The sequence below is a fragment of the Euwallacea fornicatus genome, chromosome 11, assembly GCF_040115645.1.
Source record: "Euwallacea fornicatus isolate EFF26 chromosome 11, ASM4011564v1, whole genome shotgun sequence".
NCBI classification, from domain to species: domain Eukaryota; kingdom Metazoa; phylum Arthropoda; class Insecta; order Coleoptera; family Curculionidae; genus Euwallacea; species Euwallacea fornicatus.
Genome location: NC_089551.1, coordinates 2565725 through 2588251, shown reverse-complemented (window position 1 = coordinate 2588251; position 22527 = coordinate 2565725). Strand labels below are relative to the sequence as shown.

Genomic DNA, 22527 nt, shown 5'->3' with positions numbered 1-22527 from the left:
TGCGAAGCACATATAATTTATTTGAACGATCAACCATAAACATGCAAAATGTCCAGCCGTTATCGCCTCCCCGGTTGGCAGACTTAAGTCCACTCGATATATTATTACGTCTCCTGTATCCTGCGGGCGTTTCCAGGAACTGCAGCACGAAATTGTAATCAAGATCGCTGCATTTCTTTCGCTTTTTTTTCCTTGTTCGACTACACGAAAACACTCTTCGGTTCTTGTATACGCTTAGGAGTATTAGCACTTTTATGCCTTGGTCATCTGCTGAAGCCAATAAGCACGGAATTTTATTGTTACTGCTGGGTTAATCAAACTATTAAACAGAGTTAATAGGAGACTTGTAAGTTGGCTTTTAAATTTGCAGTTGCTCAGAGAAAAATCCCGGTTTCGAATGGCTTTATTCAATTAATTTTATGTCTAGTTCTAGTGATGGTAAAACAGTGGGGATATGCGATATAGGTAATGTGTTCCACATGAAAAGTTAGTGCTGCATGCCGATAGGGCATATCCCGATCAATTTAGTTAAGAAAAAGTAAATTGGTTTCGCAGATATGAAGTACATAAATTTGGAAGGAAGTTCGCTATCGATTTATGAGTATGAATTGCTTTGCTAATGTTCAAATTAACCAGATTCGCTCATTAAAAAGATGCAGCGTTCACAGAGCACCTAAACCATAAGTTTATTGATTTAAAAAAAAATGACATTTCACAATCTTCATACAGGAAATAAATAACTCTACGTAGCAATAATAAAATACACACCACTCTAAATTACATTTTAAAACTTTGGTATAAGTAAGTACGCAACATGTTCTTTGGGACTTATTCCTTGGTTTTTCACAATTTTATCATGTCTACTTGTACTTAGGAATGCATGCGACAAAAGGCGTTAAAGAACACTAGACACTGATTCGATTGGCATTACAATGAGTAAAATTATTTGGTCTCTTAGCATCTCAGAGCGCAAAACTCCGCCTCTGACTAACTTAAAGATCTAAATAGGTATATAATCTATATATAAATTATATAAGCAATATACAAAAATACAAAAACAAAAAAATTCGGTTGGCATGTATCAGTGTAGGTCAGTCTCTTCTGTGGACTCTTCCACGTGGTATTGCACTTGGGGGGAGCTCGAAGTGATCACGCGGGTGTGGTCGCCATCCGTCATTATTGGTTGAAGAGGGGTGACACTAAAATAAACACCATAAGTTAATAAAAGGCAAGCAGGTGCACGGTACAAGGAGATTACAAATTCTCTGTGCGAAAATATTATGATTCCTCGTTCAAACATGTGGTCGCAAACCATTTTTTAGTACAATCTACAGGACGTTTCTCTTTTTGGGATATTCATTAGTGCGATTCACCATTGATCATTTTTTTTTAACATCTTGTCCGGACATCCCGTGTATTAAACACCACAATCACTGTCCATGAGTTTTTGCTATATTTAGTATTAATTTCGTTATACTTAGCACGTTCACAAAAGTGACTATAGACTTTAATTAAGCGCAATACCAATGTATTTTCAAAAGAAAAAAAATCTAACCGTCTCTTCAACCCTCTTTCTTTCATTAAAAACGTTCTTGTTCGAGATTGGCACTATAATTTAATACACGCTCACGTTTTCCATAAAATCCTATATCTTAGTCACACTCACAGAATCACATATACTCACTTACTTGGCCATTTGCCTGTTCAAATGGTCGGCTGTCTGCATTTGTCGATGGTACTGAGGCGGATACACTGTGGCTGTACTGATGTTATGTGGCAGTTGATACTGGTCCATGGGTAGTTCTGTCTCTTGTGGTATGTTCGAGTAGAAAATTGTATGATTTGGAGCTGAAACATATCGTTAAGATGAGGGAAACCTTGATAGGTGCGAAGATAGCAAATAACGCCATGTATTTTTTGTCCCAAAATAAAAAAATGGCGATTCCTCATAGAGTCTAAAAAGTTATTACTAATTCTATACTGTATTTCGGAGAAGCACTTAATTTAAATAGGACTGGATGTACTTTGTTGTAAACATTTTTTATTAATTAAGCTTTTGCGCAAAACATATGAAATTCAAGTCAACTTGACAACGTCGCACTCTATTGTAGAGGCTATTTTGCTTTGTTTTATTATTTTTAAGTCAAATGGAGTCTTTACTGCAACTATAAGTCAAACGTGTATGTTTCAATAGCTACTAAAATGCACCAGAATTGACATCAGTGGTAGGACAATAGTGCAGTAACATCATAATTTTCTACTTCTGTAGCTTTCCAGTTTGAGGCTCGTTTTCACAATGATGGTTTTTGTGCTACTCGCCAGTGATGCTGCCACAAAAAAAGTTCGGCCATAGTGTCTGTAGTACTGGCACGAGGACGCTGTTATACTAACTCGTTTGCCCAAATATTTAGTTAAAAGCACGCCTATAATAGCAATGGAACTATCTGTGTTTACCGTCACCGTGTGTACAACACAGAGTTATAGTTTTTTTGCATGTGATAGTTCTCTTTCTGAGAGATAAAAATCAATCGTTCCTGCTATAAATATTGAGATGACTCTCATTAGGGTACTTCGGAGTAAGTACTATCATTGTAAACATGACCGTTTATGGAACTTTACTCATTCGAATACATTTTATGCGCCATGTTATTCGCATGTAACAATACAAGTACATATGTATGTTTATAGTTCATAATCTATATCGAGATAAGTGGGGGTAAGGAGCAGCGCATGCCTAACTTGGATCCTTTAAATTTTCGATAAATATACAACTCCTGCAATAATAAATAAGCAATTCTGAAGAATAACAACACTAAGGCCTTTATAAAAGTCTGGACGTAATGGTGAAGGATAAATATCGAAGAGAGAGAGAGAGAGAGAGACAGAGTCAACACCTCCGGATATCTCGGACATTTAATTTTGACTTAAAATTTGCAATGAACGAGGAGTGAACGCAATGAAGAACGAAAAAGCTTTTTTCGCATATATCAGCCGAATAAGGAGGACGATTGAATGCTAAAATATGCAAGCGGTGTGGATTTTTTAAGGTTTCTAATGAAGAATCCAGACCCAGAAATGCCATCAACCACCAGCTTAGGGTTGTTGTGAGTTTCGAAAAAGTTAACAGTAATTAGTGATATTAGATGTGATAGTAGTCGCTGTGACATCTGCAGAAGCCGAAGATTTCATTTTCATATTCACAACAGTTATTGACAATGTGGCGAACAAAGTTTTGCCCACTGCAGTTTAACCTTTGGTCCGTTGCTATAGGGACACTGTCGATGAAATGAACCCATAAATTATTATAACACAATACGTTTTATATTAACACAATCTTAATCCGCAACAATAAAACGTATCATGTCACAACTATTTATTTGGTTACGGCTTGTCGGGAGTGAAGATTACTTTCTCAACCTTGATCGTAATTATTTCAAATCGCAGTATTAGCCCCAACACGGGGGCAATAAAACATATTTTCCACTTTTATAAAAATATGTAATGCCGACAACTCTTATCTCCCCCGTCTATAGCCGTTTTATTTACACAGCACTTGAATTTTATCTAGAAATGTTTAATCTTTTGGCAGCCATCGAATAATACGCCCCGCACGTAGACCGTTATTCTAGGAAATTTTCGTTTCGGTTTCGTCAATTTATACTTATTTATTAGATCATTATTTTTTCGGGAATTGTAAAGTTTTTGGCAATGGCATATGCACTTACGTATACGTGACTGCAACCCCGAAACTCCGGCCCCATTGTGGACCGACGCGCTGTTCTTGGGGCGCCTCTTCCTCGTCTGAATGCCCTCCTTCCTCATGCTGGTCGGTCGGTTCACCTAGAATTTGGAAACATGTCATCTCGGAGCTTTAACAGAGAATTCCACGCAGTAGTTATCAACCTGCTAAAGACAGACTGTGTAGTTAGGCTTGGTATAGGCTGTAATCTAAGATATGCCCAATGTTTGTAGTGATACTGTATCTTAGTGTGATAATGCTGCTATATCAGTTTATCCACGGGGGTGATAATATGCAAAATCGGTATATCTTTTTGATACAAGGCGCCACAACAACGAAAAAATCTCTGGTAAATATAAGATATCTCTTTTATCTGTTACGTTGGTCCAGAGATAACTTTCATTCAGTAGGTATCTCCACTGCGAGGACATCATTAGCAGCTCGATTAATAAATTTTTAAAATGGGTCGGTTCAGACCCAATGGAACCCCTGTATTTAGTCACCAAAAACCAAAGTCAAAGTTTCCTCTGTTAAATCGAAAATGCGCGACAAGGCGTCTGTTGATTAATGGATTAAGGCTATGTGTTGGGTAACGTCTGTATGAAATGCTCACAGGTCAAGTGGTGTAAAATGAGCATAAACAAGTCTTGAGTGCCAAAGCACACATTGCGAAATGGTGACTCAGTAAACTTACCCCGTGTAATTTGTAATAGAGTCCGCAAGCGTTGCAAACAGGTTCTCCCTGGTTGTTTCTCCTCCACAGCGTGGTTGTGTGGGTTTTGCAATTGGCGCAGGATACTCCGTTTCGGCGATTATTGGGCTGAAATGGGGGTGGATTAGCATATATGACTTGCGAGCAGTAGGGGATGAGTTTGTGAGACAATTACATATTGTTAGTGAGTTTGTCAAATCGGGCAAATTTCCTCTTAAAGTCGAGGAATACACCCCAAAAATAGATCATCGCCAAACCGCATGTGAAGTCGTGGTTTCCTTCCATTCTCGTGGACATGTTATGAAACCGTTAACGTATAAGAAAACGAGAAACCAGACAAAATTGCCTTTTTCCAGCAGCTTGGGCCTGGGATTGATCTCTTTTAAGGCTACAAAGTGCTGCATCAAGAAATATTTTCAATTAGCGGGAATATGGGCATTTAAAAACATAATTGCCATGCGATTGGATAATTCGTCGTGATGGATCTCTCAAAGTGGCAAAGACTCCAAACGAAGCGAACAGCTTTCATAAGCTTCTGTAGCTTTGTACACGTGATGGTGGTGATTCAGTAAAAGTAAAGTAAAAATCCACCAAAGTTTACTGAACTATAGACCTCAGGACGTAAAACATCCTGCTCTGATTCCTCGTCTTCAATTTATTGCAAGATGCAGAGTTCCAAAATGCGCCTTATCAACCAAGGCAAATACGACCCATTTACCTTGGTTACACAAGTGTGATATCATCACATCGACCATGATAAAGCGGTACTCATTTATCGCGCCAAGCCAAGATAAAATACCGTCAGCGATGATCAATCTAGCCCAAGGTGTACACTACTTGACGAAGTGGCATCACTACCATATAATTATCAATTAACCCCAATTAACACGAACATCAACCCCACAGAGACACGAAGACTTACCGCCTGCGGTTTCTTGGTGGGCCTAATGGGCGGTCGGTTCACACCATTAATTTTGTTATAGAGACCGCACGCGTTGCACAGGTAGTGACCCGTACCGTCTCTGCGCCAAAGGGGTGTGACACTCGCGCCGCAATTAACGCACTCTTTGACTAGTACCTCTGATGATGGCCGTTGCCCGGCCGAAACGCCACCGCCCTCTTCAAGCCCCCCCGCACTCGTCCAGTTACCTATGGGGTAGTACTGCTGTGTGCTGCTGTCCGCTTGGTGGACGCTGACATTTCCCGAAACTTGATAATTTTGATACGATCCGGTGTTGCCCGTGGTCCAAGAGTCCACACTGGTAGTTGCCGGGGTAATTTGGTATGTTTGACCGTGAGGCGCGGTCAAAGTGATTTGGTTCAGCTGCTGCTCGTAGTTGTTCTGAAACCGGATGTCCTGTGCGACACTAAATCATAAGCACTTTTTATAACATAAACAATGAAGACTCACCTGTTGGTGGTATCGGGAAGAGGCCAGGGTAGGATCGTTGTTCCTGACTAGCACGTTGTTGTTGATGTTGATGGGTGAGCTGTCGCCGCTGCTTCGGTCCAGCTGGTATTGCATGGAACTGTACTGATGCTGTTGCAAGTACTGCGACCCATCTGTAGGGTACTGCCCGTTGTTTGGGTACTGGGCAGTTTCCAAGTTGGCGTAGTCAGCGGTGGTATCGATGCCGTTACTCTCTATCGTTACTGGCACGGTGGTTCCTTCAGAGTTGGTGATTTCCAGAGTGTAAATTTGCGGTTGCTGTTGAGGCGTCGAAGAGGGTGCAAAAGTTTGTGGAAATCCTTCAGTTTCGGCCTCGGTAGTTACCACGTAGTGGTCGGGTGGGGCGGCAGCTTCCTGACTGATCATCTCGTACGGAACCACTTCGTGGCTGTTCTTATGAGCGTCTTCAGGACTCAGCTCCGTAGTATTGACTATTTCTTCATTTTGCACTTCCAGTGTCTCCACAGTGGTTTCGATTTTACCAGAGGTTGTCAACACGTGCCGCTTTATCACCGTGGGAGGCGGCGTGGTACCTGGAACAGCAACCACACCATCGGCAGACACCGGTGCCGGTTCCACTTTAACTTCATCTTCGATTTTAACCGCACCGTTTTCATCAGTTTTGACTACATCTTCACTGACCGGCACCTCTTGGAGGTGGGGAGAACCGGCCAGTTCTTCTTTGGGTTCCATTTTCTGTAATCATCGAAAGCTTTTAAGAACAATAACGGAGATGTTTGTTTTGGCGTTAAACACAGTGGGCCAGACAAGATGTGTGTTGGACGCGCTAGGCCTGTGTCAGATTATTTGCTTGGTAAACTGGGATTTCTGGTGGAAGGTGCGAACACCTCATATCGGAAAGTGTATCACAGGAAGATGTTTGGACAGCGTTTCCGTTTCCCGCGCGTGTCCGAATAAGTACCCAAATTATGGTTTAAACTGTAACTGGCCTTGAGTGGTTTCAATACAGTACACGTATGTTTACTCGAAAAATTAGATCATCACCTTTAGGGTGCGGAGGTACCTTGTCACAGTTTCAGTTATCGGATTTTTCGAAACGGTACATTTGCTACGTCATAACCAAGCCTTATATGGTGTGTCCTCTCGGTCGTTTTTTTCCGAACCCTGGTGGTGCCACATGGGTCATAAAACCCATTGCAGTATTTACACTCTTAGAGCCGCATAGATTTATTATGTTTGCGCAAATTAATTTTTAAAGGTGGTTAATTGCGCATAATAGAATAAAATCGTTTTCCTCCAGGCTGTTACGAAACGGTGAAAAAGTGATGGTATGACACACCGGTTTATTGCATCTCTAAAGCCTGACAGCAAATTGTATCATGGAACATTTTTATTGTGTAGAGTTATATTATTTGAAGAGGTTTTAAAATACTGAATATCCTCCACATCACTTAATACGTGTTGTTTGTTCACGTTGTTGTCTCGGCAAATAACCCAATGTAACAAAGTTGAGTTATTTTGTCACATACGCGCATTAGAGCAATATAATAACTTAGCCCAGGATTGATTTATCGATTAAGCAACGTTGATTGATTATTAAATTATATTATGTATAAGCAGTAAAGTGATACACGGTGGACCAGCCCAAATTGCCAACCAAGAAAGTGAGAAGGCCGCGCAGCAATCGCACAGATTCGATCGTGATATTTGAAATTCAATTTCAAGCCAATATCTGGTGATAATCTGGAAATTTGCAAACAATGTCTGGGATTCACAGTATTGTGATGTAGATTATCATGTTTTATCTTCCAGCAGCAGGCAATATTAGTAGAAGATAAAATGGATGCCAACAAACACATTTTTGCCAATTGAGTGATATTGTATAAGACGATGTTGACATTTTCGTGTGACTTAATAATGATTTCCATCAGAGTGAACGACCGTCAGTCAGTTTTATTGAGCGTGACTGAAGGGCAACTGCTGGAGACACCGATGAGAGCCGCAGAAGCTGGTGATCATCAAACAATTGCGCCTGTTGCATTTATAAAACTCAAAATGCTTCCATAATTTATTCATAAAGGAGGCAGAAATTACGGAAATACGAGGGGAGTCCGAGAAGTGCCCGAACTGACATAAGGATGGCGACGTTTTGCCTATATTACAAAGACCGAACCTTAAAGAGTTTACGTCGAAAATTGATTTGGGTTTGTTTTGAAGCCGTTTTTTGGTGAATGCTTCAGAGATTTTGTGAACATGGAAGAAATTTGTCACCGACGCGTGATTCACTACTTTCATTTGAAAGGTCTTAGTCCATCCAACATCAAAGAAAAGTTAAATTTTACTCTCGGAGAATCGAGTCTTTCCTTAACAATCGTAAAACTTGGAAAAATAACACGGCGGAAAGAGATTTCCCAATAATAAAAAGGTGGAGTCTAAGATTGTGTTTAGAAATTATATATTTTCCTAATTTTTTAAAGTGTTAAGTTGAGTATTTCTTAGACTATCCTCGTATTTATTAAGGGAGATAATTTGTATTGTATAAAAGAAATAATCGTAAATGTGAACTGCGTCATTTTCATCCAGAAAATAGAATTTTAAGGAAAAATGCGAGAAAAAATCTAAGGAAGACACACATTAAATTTCTAAAATTTGCAAAGTTCTAAATGATCACCTTTGCGAACAGAGAACTGGTTGATCAATTAATCATTCAAGTGGCTACTGATACAGTATGAAAAGATTTGGCAGCCACCTTGGCAAGGTTGTTTGGTAGATAAAACACCGTAAGTTGGGACTATGATGGGAGAAAGCATAGCTAGATTTATTAGGGATGTCACAGTGGGATATAACTGACTATGATGAGGATACGAGTATAGGTTCATTGCTTGTCCCACATGGGAATTTATGTAAATAAAGGGAGAAAGCGATAAAAAAAAATCCTTTCAGTTCTTTGGATTCTCAGATAAATAAGGAACAATAAAATCAATGAAGACAAAGTTACGCAAAGACAACTTAAAAGGGCTTTAGAGGTTTGCCACATATGATTCCATCTTCCGATTAAACATCAAAGATCTATAATTATATATGAAATTCTGGATAGAAAACTACATTTTCAGATTTGATTTGCAGAATCAGAATTAGGTACTGTGGGTTATCTTTGTTGGTTTCGTGATCTTTCCGTTTCTGCGAATTAAGTTCGAACTACAAAAATACCTAAAACGAGGCAGCATAGTTATTTATCTAAAATGTGCGGAAAGTAGCAGTATACCGCACATTGATTGTTGTTAAATGAACGGTGCGGAAAGTAATTCGGGCAGCAATAGCGTGAACTATAGAGCCACTTTCGTACTTATTAGATGCAATATGCACTATTTTTCCTGCGAATGAATATATGACAACTTTATTGATGTTTATAAGTTTAACTAAATATTAGCGGGTGGTAGAATTTTTGTACGCAGATGAGCGGTAAATCGCAACCACATTGGACACTGGTACTTCCCTAGTACCAGCGAGTGAAGTGAAGTGAAGTAGTACTCAGAAACATAATGACGCAAATCAAGTGAATTTAAATTAATATCGCAGGGCGTAACGCAATCCAGAGCGCGATATCAAGTACGCAAGTGCACGAATGTTGCTCAAATTCAGGATCTCACAAAAAATCTAAAAATGCACAAATCGAAGATAAATACTTATTGAATTAAGTTTCTATAAAAACTCACTACTTTTCTGAAAAACGGTGTGTAATAACGAGATAGAACAAGAGGACCTTTTCTACTTAAAAATATTTTCGATCTACTAATGGGATTTCAAAAATTAAGAAGCGTCTCAAACAAAAAAATCAAAGCAACATGTACTTAGGCGATCCCCTGTATGTGATGCCTCTGACTGAAATCTGACATTGTTGACACAAAAAAGGCTTTTCTATTCTAACCTGTTAAAGTATGTCGAATGTCACAACTTTAGTGCAAGCCGGAATTGCAAAAAAAGATTTTCAGAGCCCCCCGTTAGGAGGTTTTGGTTCCTTCAAGAAGTAATTTCTCGGGTATGTTTATAAGAATTTTAAAAATTATTTCAATGTATGGAATTACCCCTAAGGATCTATCGACGTTATTTCCGGACACCCTGTATATAAAATAGATAAAAGCGTATACAAATAATTTCAGTTCTCTGTCGCTACAGCCGGAGACTTAGCCTGAGCGCGTTTGAATAGCCCAAAGGCGTGTACTACAGCATAAAATGCTAGATTCAAAGTAGTGTCAAGAAAAAAAGATTCTTATCTCAAGGGTACCACCACCATCAACAACTTCTGTTGTCCAGGGCCAGACTGATCTAACCAGCGCACAAACAGACTTACCTAAAATTGTGTTGGAGCACAGGTACCGCACGCACTGATATACCAACTTACTACCTTACCTAATCTATATATCTGAACCGCAGAACAAACCCAAACCAAATGCGATTTAAGTGTATTTTCGCTGTCTCAGGTGGGCTGTTGCGTACCTACATACGCGGGCTGACAGCGCCATCTCACACAACAAATAAATCCGGTTGCACAAAATGGCCGACTAAAGTACCCATTTGCTCGCGACCGCGTGGTTCCCGACTTTTCGCATCACTCTTTGTAGGGAGATTCCTTAATAAATATTTTAATAACTAAGCATTATCTACTATCTATCCACAACCTTAGCCTTACCTTTAATGAGGCAGATATACAAGCAGTATCTCGGCATAATAAAGTTATTATCAAAATATTGTCAACATTCTAATCTACTATCTGCCACCCCAAAGAACCTGTTTGACTTTTTAATCAGTGTCGGTTCAGTGTTTCTGAGGCAAACACTAACGATATTATCGTTTTCTGAATAAAAATGTGACGGATTTCTAAGTTATTTTTAGAAGTTTTGCAATTCGAAAGAGTGTTCGAATAAGTGGTACGTTCATAGTACGCCTATCCCATGAATGTTCGATCAGAAATGGTTCCACGTGGGCACTTGATTTAAGTATGTAGGTATGCCTGCAATGTTTCCCATGCAAAGCTCCACCCTAAATTCTAGAATCGAGCAAAAGTTTACACAAATACCCTCTATTAACCTAAAGATACTGATTTTGGCCCCGAAAAGAACAAAAAATGAGGATTTCAAAAATCACTTAGCTACCAAACACGCCTCTGAAGACCCTGAAAAACCCGAGGGCTAAGTCTCGCCGTGAGTCATCCACATCGGAGGTATTGAGTGACTTCTTATATCCACTTCGCCATGAATACACTTCTTAAACAACTCAATTATGCCTCTCAATGGATAACTGAAATCCCAAAGTGCAAACAGTTTTTAAACGTTGGAAAGAGTTACGTCCAGCTTCAAAGGTAATAGATACGATTGTTGTACATGAGCTGGCAACGTTGAGATGCGTTTTTGTTTAAGGCCTCCGTAATTATAAAAGTGACAGGATCTCGGAAACGGTTAGAGTTCTTTTCGATTTGCGGTCTTCAATGTTGTTAAATGCTGCATTGCTTTCGTCATTTTTGGAATATCCCCAATGTAACTCTGTGCCAGTGATGACGAAATATTTATTTGCGACAGCCACCGATATGTATATAGAGGACCAAAAGTCCCGTGACAATTCGCTAAAAATTGGAGGAAATATTTTCCATGAAAACGCTGGAAGATGCCAGATATTGTTTTTAGTTGTGCGTTTTTTAGCGTAATTGGGTTACTCAGGGTTACCCACGTAGTGGATGAATGCACTTTTTCATTTTTTTTCTTATGGAACCCCATGCATATTATGAGGTTTTTGAGTTTCTTGAGAACCTCTGAACATATCTCATGTACCATACTCATGTCTGAATTTATCAGTTATTGAAATATTTACGCAATGTGGCAATTAGAGTGGCCTGCTAAATCACCTGATCCCACGGCTACGGACTTTTTTATGGGGTTAACTGAAACGTAGAGTGTATTTAAATACGCCCAGCAATACAGAAAAGTTAAAAAATGAAATTCCTCAAGATACTCAAGAAACACCTTCTCAAATGATAAGAAAAGTTCTTGAGGAATTTTAATTGCGGTTTGCCCACGTTAAGAAGTTAACGCGGCGCAGTGCGGACGTTTAATGCACTAGAATGTAGCAGTTTATGTTATTATTATTTTTTAATATTAATAGTTCTATCATTATTTCCATTTTTTTTCGAGATGTGTTGAATTTAGACATGGGTATGTTGCATGTAATATGTTCAGAAGTTCTCAAAGAACCCAAAAATGTCAAAATGTGAACACGGTCCCAAAAGCAAAAATGAGAAAAAAACTAAAGCTCGACGTCTTTTGGCATTTCCATGAAAAATACATCAAAAGTTTTTTTTAATTTTTTACAATTTCAATTTCAATTTTCAACGAATCTACGTGGGCCTTTCCCATGAAAGTCTATTCGACATTCGTAGTTTTAGTTTGAGACTGTTAAGTGCAGGGTTGGCTTTAGCAAGTCCGCCGCCCAATCTCGCCCCCATGAGGCCGGAACTAATTAAGTATATTATGACTCTAATCATGCACGTACTGTAAAATTTATAAATTTGATGAACGTTAGCACAACTCTCTTCTTTAGGGGATAAAATATTTTTGCTTCGACACGTATTTGGCTTGAATACTCAACCAACAGCACTTTCATGCTCGAAATTTTCCTCCAAAGTCACCTTATCTCTTGTTTGATTTGGCTGATAATAATTGCACAAAACCGACCCGTTTTCCAGCTGTTTACACAATAAGCGACGTTATACCAATTCCAACGACCTGGTCCCACCTTTCAACTCTTTCTAGAGCTACAACATGATGTGGCCCCGATCTGGACTAATGTTAGATATAGGCGACTATCTCCGATTATCTGCTGTTTTTCAGTAATCATTCGAAGATATAGTAATCTTTAGCCAACATGAATGCTTGATATGATTAGTCGAAGGTGGGACTTTAAAGAGACTGTGCGTGTGTTGGCTCTATGTGATAGAGAAAAGGGTACTTACCGCAACTACTTCTTCACCACAACCGTCGCTCTTCGGCACCAGCACCGCACCCTCTTCAGTAGCTGCCATCCTAAATAAGCGAATTCAGGTTTATGCGTTACGAGGCCCCTAAGTAAAATGGCAGTACGATCGAGGACTGACGTAGTTCTATTGTATTTCAATCGGCTATCGATTGATTGGTATCGGTGAGGTGTTTGCACAAGTGCAGTGAGGGAGGTGGCAGTGTAGATCCAGGGGCGGTTCCAAAACGCTCTTATTTGCGGGATTTAATTGCGACTAACGTGCGCGATAATCGCGCTGTTTTGGGGCCAGTATTACAACGAGCCGAAGTTTAATGATATCTTTGAATGGTTCCAACATCGAAATATGAGAGGGGCACTCGTTGGGAGAGTGACGAACAGGATGGGTGGAAGAAGAAACTTGAGTACGAAAATTTTTCATAAAGAAGTGAGGCCTCACGTAAAACCTTTGAGCGGAGAGAGAAAGCAAGAGAAACGGGAAATGAAACAGAACCACTTCAGAGTGATAAACAAGAAGGAAATTGAAGGCAAATAATGGATTCGCTTTGTCGGTAAATCGATCACTGAAAATCCTGTAGATGCGAGTAATCTGGTTAATTTTATTTAACTCAGTATATTGAGGTTTGTTGCCACCAAGTGTTTGCCTCACAAAGAAAGTTTATGTTAATAATCCTAAGCAAATCGCGAACTAAAAAGTAAACACCGGCAACGTCGCCAAGCTCAACCCGCGTTACAGAGGGTAGACAACCAACCGTACACCAGCGTATGTCATTTTACACATTGTTGTCAATACTCCTGGTGCGTATTTTCTAATATTAGATAAACGGATTTTAAGCGGCATATAAATGGCACCATCAGCCGTTGATCTGATCTGGTATTTCTGGACGTTCTGCAACATACAGGGTGTTCCTTAAGCGGCAAAAATTGTCGATATTAGGGACCGCGATTCCTGCTAAAAAAAAATTTTTTTTTCGAATTTCAGTGGTCAAATTTAAATTGATTTGGGACTCGTTTCAATCTCAATGTTCTGCTAAATTGACTTCGAAGGCAGGGCCGGCCTTAGCGAGCCTGGCGTTCGAGGCGAAATATTTAATCGCCGACCCCCTCAATCTCAAGGAAACCCGCTGATCGGGAAAATCCACTATCCCCCCTCCCGGGGGCCGAGACTGGGTGCAGGTACCACGTACATCTGATAACAACATTAACTTCTTCCGTATAATGTATAATAGAGAATTTATTTTACTATTTTAGCATGTCGAATAACGCTCAAACATAAAAAGAAATATTTTGAAACAATTAACTTAAACGTCTAGGCTTAAGTAAATATACATACATATCACTATATTATACACATATTCGTATATAAAGGAATGTCTTTATGAGGAGTCCTTCCTTTAAAGTCTTTATCATATAACACAAAAGAGAAATTATAAATAATGTAAACACTTCAGTCCAAATATTGTAGAACAATATATCCCTAAGGGTCTGTCTGTATCGATAAAAGGTTTAAATCTCAACTATGAGTAATCTTTGGTCACTAGTTCTTTAAGGGTCAGGTTTTCGATCGTTCGTTAAAACGATCAATGCGATCCTAGGCAAAACTGAACAAGTGATGGAAAACCTCTCCCAGGCTGACTTTTATAGGGCTGAGGCCAGTATTATAGCTGTGTTATAAAAGCCTGCCAGGTGCATCTCTATAGTTATAATAAGACTCAATATTTATATACACTTATGTACAACTTTACATAGATTTCTTAGCTGGGCAATGCTACTATAACACCAAAGCACAGGCAGGTTCATCTATTCAAGTAGTATCGATTTCAAGCAACTAAACAAGTTTTACCACAAACGATCAGAGTATCAGTAAGTGATGCGTGGACGAGGAAAATTTTCATGTAACAATCAGAAAGAGAGCATTTTCAAAAAGGGCCAAATCTCACACTTTAACGCTTAAAACATACAAAACAACACTATTCTTTACCAAGTCTCAAACCATCTTGAGATAGAGACGGCTATTCGAGCTGATCAAAGCTGCTTTACGAACTCAGCGACACAACAGACGGTCTGTCCATGTTGTGTTCGCTGATCATTTTAGTGTTATTATTGTTGTTGTTATTATTGTTGTTCAGATGAAGCGGCGAATGCGGGGACTCAGAATGTAACGTGTCCGAAGCGTTGGATTGTGGACTGGGGGTCGCTGTGTTGGACAGCATGGCGTTGTAGTAGTCCGCTTGCAAGTTCTGAGGCGATTGAGCCGAATAGGGGCTCAGTCTTTGGTGTTGTTGGTTTGTGTACATAAAACTGGTCCCTGTGTGCTGCTGCAGGTGCGACATGTTCGTAAAAGAATCTGCAAGATAAAGGTCCGGTTGTACAGGGTGTTATTTAAGTTGGTTGCCGCCCTTCAATAGGTGACTCTTTGGGCGATTCTAACACGAAAAGTTTATACACGAGGTTCGTCTGGAAAGTTCGTATAAATAATATAAATCGTCATTTAATAATCAGAATGATCGCTGAAAAGCTTTTGTTGAGTAAAAACAATCGCCAATCAAATTTTAACAGGAAAATTAAAAATGAAAAAGTTGTGTGCCAAAATCGTTCCAAAGCTTTTGTCTCCAGAGCAAAAAGCGCATGGGGTGTCATACTGTGGAGCCTGGATAGAAGCTGAAAACAGTGACGACTTTCTCGATAGGGTAATTATCGGAGATGAATCTTGGTTTTACGAATTTGATGTGGAACTCAAAACCCAAAACAAAGAATGGGAACAAGCTGGGAAGCCAAGGACGAAAAAGTCAAGGAACTCGAAACCGAATGTCAAAATAATGTTGACAGACTTTTTCGATTCCGAGGGAATCATCCACCGGATCCCTCCAGGCTGGACTGTCAATGGAAACTTCTACATTGATGTTCTCAGACAGCTCGCGTGTTCCACAGAATTTAATACAAGGAAGACACTGACTACTCAATCACGATAATACCCTTGCACACACACTTCCTTAATTGTGCGTCAGTTTTTGACCTCAAATTCCACTACCACGACAGAACACCCCCTTTGTTCACCGGATTTGGCACTATGTGACTTTTTCCTATTTCCCTAATACAAAATGGTTGCCGGGGGCGATGTTTGGGTGATGTGGAGAACGTCAAAGCTGTTACGACAAGGGAGCTGAAAAATCTCAAACAGAGGACTTTTAAAAAGCTTTCCAACACTGGAAACGAAGATGGCGCAAGGGTATTGTGTCTCAGGGAGATTATTTTGAAGGGGATAAAATTCAATTACCTGATTAAATATAAAATAAATTTTTTGTTTCACTTTTATGCAAACTTTTCAGACAAACCTCGTATACATAGGACTAGTAAAGCATAATTTTCAAAATATAGGGCACCAAACTTTTTTCAAAAAATCGTTACAACTAAAAAAAAGTCCCAAGTAACAAGAGCACGCAAACGAATATGATGTTGGAACTTGGTGGCAGTTTTTAATATAATGCAAGGAAATCTTTTGAGCGAGAAATTCTTAGTCTTCTTTTGTTGGTGGCACGCAGAGGGTTAACGTCGGAAATTTAACAAAAACCAAACAAAAAAATTGTTACCCTTAAATGATACGCATTTTTTTGGTAAAAAACGTCTAACAATAAGTAACACTGAACTTCAATTAGTTGCTAAAATATTCTCCTTCAACTTCAATGCAAACACCAATTCATCTCAACATCGATTGCTGAACACCTTGAAATATTTCCGGCGTATACTTTATATAATTACACGAACCCCGATGTTTTGGATTAATTCTTCAGGGTTGACCGGAGTTCGATAAACATAAGACTTTGCACGTCCGCAAAATAAAAAAATCTAATGGATTCAAATCCGGTGGCCTGGGTGGCCACCACTGTACTTAACACGGAAAACATATATACTTTTTAAAAAGGACAGTGGCACACAAACAACAATAATAACCATAAATATCACTGTCAAATTTCGACAAAATCGGCTAAATGATTAAGATTTTTCCAAAAAAAAAAAAACATTTTCCAACAACAGTTTGTCTCCCTGCGTCTTGAAAACGAAGCATTACCGGACTGATGTTTATATGAGCTTTTCGTCTGAGGATCACTGAAAGAATCACCCCTTAAAGTTTGGAAACATACTTGAACAACACCCTGTATTTCAAGTACATAATGGAAAGTAGGAGTTCATTATAATCGGGGTATATGAAGGGTTTAAATGTCCCTGCTCAGTGACGTTTAAACATACATACCTAAATTCGATGATTCAATTTTAACCGAATTCTCTAACTTAATTCTGTTGTTGATAGCCGCCCGGTTTGAAGCTGGATTACCGTTTGATTGTCCTTGCGACTTGCTGCCTTTAGGCTTCCGTTTTCGAGTCTGAACATCATAATACAATTATTATCGTACAAGTTAATGTACACTTAAAGCTTACCTGAATAGTGTCCTTTTTCATGGACAGCGGTCTGTTGACCGAATGCAGTTTGTAGTAAAGTCCGCAGGCATTGCACACTGGCTCACCATGTGAGTTTCTTCTCCAGAGCGATGTTTGGTTGGTTTGGCAGTTGGTGCAAGTTAGACCGGCCCTCCTAGATGCTGACTAAACACATAAATTTATTTTAAGTATTTTTACGCCACAAAACGATAAACTCAAGGGAAGAGGGGAGTCAACCTACCAAACGTCGACTGCTCTTTTCCTCGTTAATGACCGTGGTGGGCATGGGGGCGCGCGTGACCCCATTGTACCCCCCATAGAAGTTCTTGTAGTAATCCTGAACACCCCCGGTACCCGGGTCGGCCGCCACTGGAACAACGCAACACAAAGGGGGTTAATTTAAAGTAAACTCAAATATTACATTAAAAATTAAAAAAAAAATAGGAGGGTGGATAATTGAGCCGAGTACGTAGCAGCCTCGTAGGTACGTGGGGGGTGTTTGGTTTACTTCTGCTCAAACCTTGTGGAAGAACGAAAATTCGTTTGAAGTTAACTCGCGCTAAATCAGACGCTTAAGCAATAATGAAGATGATGTAATGGAACCACAACGGTACTTACCTAAATTAATTAGGCTCTAAAGTGATAACCAAAGACGAAAATAAATTTTAATTATTAATTTTTCGGCCACAACAGTTGTCATGCGATCCGCTCATGCACTTATCCGATAAGGACGCTTTTCGTTCGACCACAAAGACTACTGAAACTGGACGCCTGCTTTCGGTACATCCAATTTAGTGTAGGAGCAAAGCGGAACGTAGAATAAACAAAAAAAAGGTACCAATCTACGAGGCTGCTTGACTAAGGGTCGATTCATGCCGTTCATTTTGTGGTACAACCCACAAGCGTTGCAGAGGTAGTGGCCGGTACCATCGCGACGCCATAAGGGGGTGTCGATGGCGCCGCAATTCACACATTCCCGACCTTCGGTGAAGTATTCGGCTGTGGTACCTGGACCTAGCAGATCTAGAGAAACAATAATTCTTAATTGAATGGAGAGTGAGATACTTGTAAGGGTCGCTGCGTTTTTGGAGGATATGAAACACTTGGACAGGGGCGGATCGTGGCAGAAACAGTGACGAAATGTTTGTGATGGAATGATTTCTAGTTGCGATCGGGTTTCTGACGCGGTGCCGGGGAGGGGGGGGTTAATTTTTGGGTATGTAATGAAAAGTACTCGCAAATGATGAGACCGGATTCGGGCAGAAGATCCATCGCATTCGCGAAGGTTTATGCAGCTCACGGGCAGAGATATCAAATTCGAAAGTAATGAAAAATGAGTTCTTTCCCGCCTTTGGAAAATTTGTGTACCGGAATTAGGCGATTTTCAAGATAACATTGAATGTTTTTGACATTGGCAATGTGTTCTAACCACTTCAGTTGAGGTCAAAGGGCGTACAGAGTGACCTCGAAACGCAGAAGTTAAAAAAAACATCTCAACACGAGTTTCCCAAATTTACGGGGCCCATCGACACCATCAATCTTAGTTTTTTTTATGCGATAGATATCTCATAGGTAACTGACAGTTATCATCGAGTCAGATCTAGAACGGCCAAAAAAACGAGCTTATTGAAATAATTATTATCAGTCCCTGGTGATTGAATGAATGAACGCTCGAGCAGCTAATTTGCGCATTATTGCTGATTATTGTTGCTCTCAAAGGCGCAAGGTAGTCTAAACAAACACGACCCACCTCGGATCAGAGGAGAGCGACAGGAAATACATTTTTATTTTTTATGAGCCGAAGAATTTCGATTGATGCAGAATTCGGCAGCTCTCGTCGGAGGCGAAGGTTCCTCAAATGTTACGAATTAACATCGATTTCCCTGTAGGTTCTTCTTCCACGAAAAAAAAAATCGTATTTTGAAGCTACGGGGCGCACAGCAACGATAAGATACAAGAGAGCTGCAACCGTACCTGTCGCGTACCTGGTTCTGTAAGTGGCAAGTTCGTTTAGAAAATAATTATAAAGATAAGAAAAGTTGGAAGACATGTTTGATGTTTAGTGGCACGCGCCTCGCGATAACAAATGAGAAACTAGAAATGTTACTAAGCAGATCCGTAATGGGATCAGTTTTCTGCCCGCCTTGGAAACGGCCGTTGGTTTTTTTGGGCTGAATCAACCTCTGCGCGGAGTTATTTACCCATTAGGACATACCTCCGATTCCAATAACGTCTACAAAATCCTTTTACCCCGATATTTCCTGTGTTCGTCGTTTTTACCTGTTTCCGCCCAATCTGTCTATATAACTTTCGTCAATAAAGGTAAACCTCAAAGTCCCAATGTTTTACTGAAACTTTTGGGCGTTGTGGACGCAGCCTGAGTAATAGGTTCGGCCTTCCGTCCTTCATCTGCATAGAAATATAAATTTGTCGTCGCTGAGCTTTTGCCCACCCAACATTCGAACGGTAATCGAATACGAAAATTCTAGTGACTCAGTGGCGCCAATTTTTTCAGCCCCTGTGCGAGGGGGCCTCCCAATAAATCTCTCGCGTCAAGGGCTAATCTTTCGAAATTGTATACAGGTAGTACCAACAATGCCAAAGTCCAGCCGAGTGAATAATCACGTTAACGAGAGGAAAAGTGCTCGTAAATTAACGGAGAGACGCACTCTCAGCACTATAAAACGTTGACCCAGGTTAGTTTGTGACATTATTTATATTAAAAATTGCATATTTTTCTTTTAGACTTATAAATAGCCATCTATCAATCGATTGCGAAAACCGACCCCATGAATGTTTTTGATCAACAAAAATTTAAACTTGACCTTTTTTTACGACGAATTTGTGTCCGTTGTTTGTCGATGCCGATTAGGGCCTGTTTGGAAGGGTCCTCGTAATCACTGGGCAAACTTTCGTTCGGTTTATTGCGGTTCAAATGTCGCACGTTGCGGGCGGGATTTTCTCCCCGACGCGCACAGGTACCCTCTATGAAACGCGATACCCTCTAACATAATATACAAGACACCCCACTTGTAGCCCCATAAATATCCAAAGTTTTAAAGCTCAAGAGGGACAGCAATAAAGTGCTACGAGTGGCAAAAAGCCACACACACACTCACACACATTTTAGTAAAAGATACCGATTTGTTTAACGCCCCCTTATCTGGTTTGTATCTCACATCATGTTCTATTTGGGTTTCAAGAGCCTTGAAAAATGCTGCGCCAAAATCTAAATTTTGTTTTTGCTCAAAAAAGCGTGAGAATTCAAGAAGGATTTTATGAAGTTCTTCGGGTCGGAGACAGAAGGAATTCTTGCCCGAGTGTAAGTGACATCATCCCTTACAAGCGCCCATTAAGCTCCTTGAATTTCCGGTGAAGACAATCGAACAGGTAAAAGCGGCTCAATAATACTCCAATCTATCGTGTCGTTCGGGTTCGGCACCACAAATTACTACTGGACGGTTCCCGGAGGCGACTTCGAAATCCTTCATTCAGTTGGAAAATTTTCGACAACTGCCAAAAATCATGGAGAACTCTTGTGAAGCTCTTCCGAATTTTGGTCCGCGTCTCTGGATGTTTGAACGATTCGAAAATCGCCTGAGAAACCCAACGTCGGGCCTTATGGAGGGCGACGTTGCGGCACAGGGCGGCGGTTTTTCCCGGGGGCAGAGGGATGAATCAAATTTTCTCCCAGCACGTAAAGCCGGTCCTGGCCCGGACATTTGAAAGCTCGCAAATTCCATATAAATACACCACTGCATGCGTGACTTTTTCAAAGTCTTGTCCACAATTTTACAGGGTGTTCGAACACGATTACTGTCAATGCGGATGATGATGAGAGGGTTGCCAGTAGCGAGACAATGGCGACATTATGGTACATGAATGTAATTCTTATAGAGGCGAGAAATTTCGATCCCGCAATCGGAATACAGGACGGCAGCTAATAAAATCACCCCTTTTTGTCACACTGTATAAGACAAGCATTTACTTACTTGCCGATAGAGTCCCGGCGGCACTCATCCTGTTCCTGGTCGTTCCTGTGGGGCTCATACTGTAGTTCCCCGTATGTTCCGCATACGGGAAATCTTGGTAACCCATGGTGCTGTAGGTTGTCCCCCTTGGGGTGCTTTGGAATGTGGGCAGCCGATTGAAAGCGGGAAGAGTTGCGTTGGTGGGGGTGGCCACTTTGTACTCCTCTGGCAAGAGGTTACTGTTGGGGTTGACACCTGTTGAAGTTAGTTGAGTTAATTAACATTTCTTTCTCGCCTGAAATTTAGCGGTTCCCCATCGTCCTTGGTGCACCTAAAGCCAGTTCTGTTTTCGTCCCGATTAAGCGCACCGTATACTAATTAGCGGCCGAACATAGTTCGGTGTCAATTAATAATTAATTTATAGTGACAATAATTTGACCTGGGTTCCATGTCTTTTCCGCAGAGATTGTTTGGGTCGGGCAACGGTACGTTTTTGATATTGTTAAAAAAAAAAAAAAAAATTGGTCGTTTAATTTTAAGCCCAATTAATAAGGCTTATGTTTTTAGGTGATTTTCACTAGTGAATTTGTATATTATCACGAACGACAGTTTTACGTGCGAGCCATGACGCGAAGAGGGTATCGAAACGGAAAATTTGCCGTTTAAAAAAAATGCGCGTTTCATTCGAAATTTTCCTCCTAAAGTATCCGAAAAGTAAGTCGCGATCACTCACCAGTATTGGTCCACAGTTGTGCCTGCCCATGCATTTCCGGAGATCCTGTATTGTAATAGTGCATCGTTGCTCCGCTATACCCGGTACTTCTCGGGTATATCGAACTAGAATTAAAATCAAAAATCAGATAAAATCAACAGCGACGACCCGAAATGCAAACGGAAAAAAAAAACACTAACTTGCAATGTGACCCAAAGTTCAAACTGTTTTCCCGACCACTATCCATCATTATGGTAGTACCGCTTAAAAAAAGTAGATCTTAAACGACCCTGCGATTGGGCTATATCTCTGCACTAACACTCGACCGGACGATACAGTACTGTCGATCGTTGATACCCTCGCGCTGATTGTGCACGGCAGTACCGGACTGACTTGTCGACCGGTCGATTTGGTTTTGGCACGCTGTCACATGACCAGGTGACGTCAGGGAGGCACAGGGCCTGGGTTTATACCATTAAGTGGTAGGATATTGCTTTGTGGAGGGGTGGTGGTAGGTACTGC

General features: G+C 40.4%; 2 protein-coding genes across 8 annotated transcripts in view; both read right to left on the bottom strand.

Moving 5' to 3' along the window:
* Positions 1 to 661: 661 nt before the first annotated feature.
* Positions 662 to 13055, bottom strand: LOC136342145 (transcription factor GATA-5-like). Of its 5 annotated transcripts, none has more exons than XM_066287685.1 (7): positions 12866 to 13055; positions 5863 to 6597; positions 5374 to 5808; positions 4434 to 4559; positions 3726 to 3840; positions 1685 to 1848; positions 662 to 1199 (listed from the first exon to the last, which is right to left on the bottom strand). In XM_066287685.1, the coding sequence occupies exons 1-6, from the start codon at positions 12932 to 12934 to the stop codon at positions 1685 to 1687; spliced, it is 1644 nt and encodes a 547-aa protein (XP_066143782.1). In that variant the 5' UTR covers positions 12935 to 13055; the 3' UTR covers positions 662 to 1199. The 5 variants fall into 5 exon arrangements, with proteins under 5 accessions (XP_066143782.1, XP_066143779.1, XP_066143783.1 ...); XM_066287682.1 differs by having other exon boundaries at positions 1689 to 1848; XM_066287686.1 differs by having other exon boundaries at positions 1689 to 1848; positions 5530 to 5808.
* A 1046-nt stretch (positions 13056 to 14101) lies between these two features.
* The window catches only part of LOC136342146 (transcription factor GATA-4-like), a 29431-nt gene continuing 21005 nt past the window's right edge, over positions 14102 to 22527 (bottom strand). For 2 of the 3 annotated variants that reach the window (XM_066287687.1, XM_066287690.1), the window contains exons 4-9: positions 22027 to 22130; positions 21315 to 21548; positions 18161 to 18345; positions 17323 to 17487; positions 17138 to 17267; positions 14102 to 15232 (exon numbers count right to left, since the gene is read on the bottom strand). In XM_066287687.1, the coding sequence (XP_066143784.1) occupies positions 14922 to 15232; positions 17138 to 17267; positions 17323 to 17487; positions 18161 to 18345; positions 21315 to 21548; positions 22027 to 22130 (1129 nt within the window). In that variant the 3' untranslated portion in view covers positions 14102 to 14921. Of the gene's footprint in view, positions 15233 to 17137; positions 17268 to 17322; positions 17488 to 17563; positions 17692 to 18160; positions 18346 to 21314; positions 21549 to 22026; positions 22131 to 22527 lie in introns of all 3 variants that reach the window. The other variant, XM_066287689.1, reaches the window with a different exon arrangement.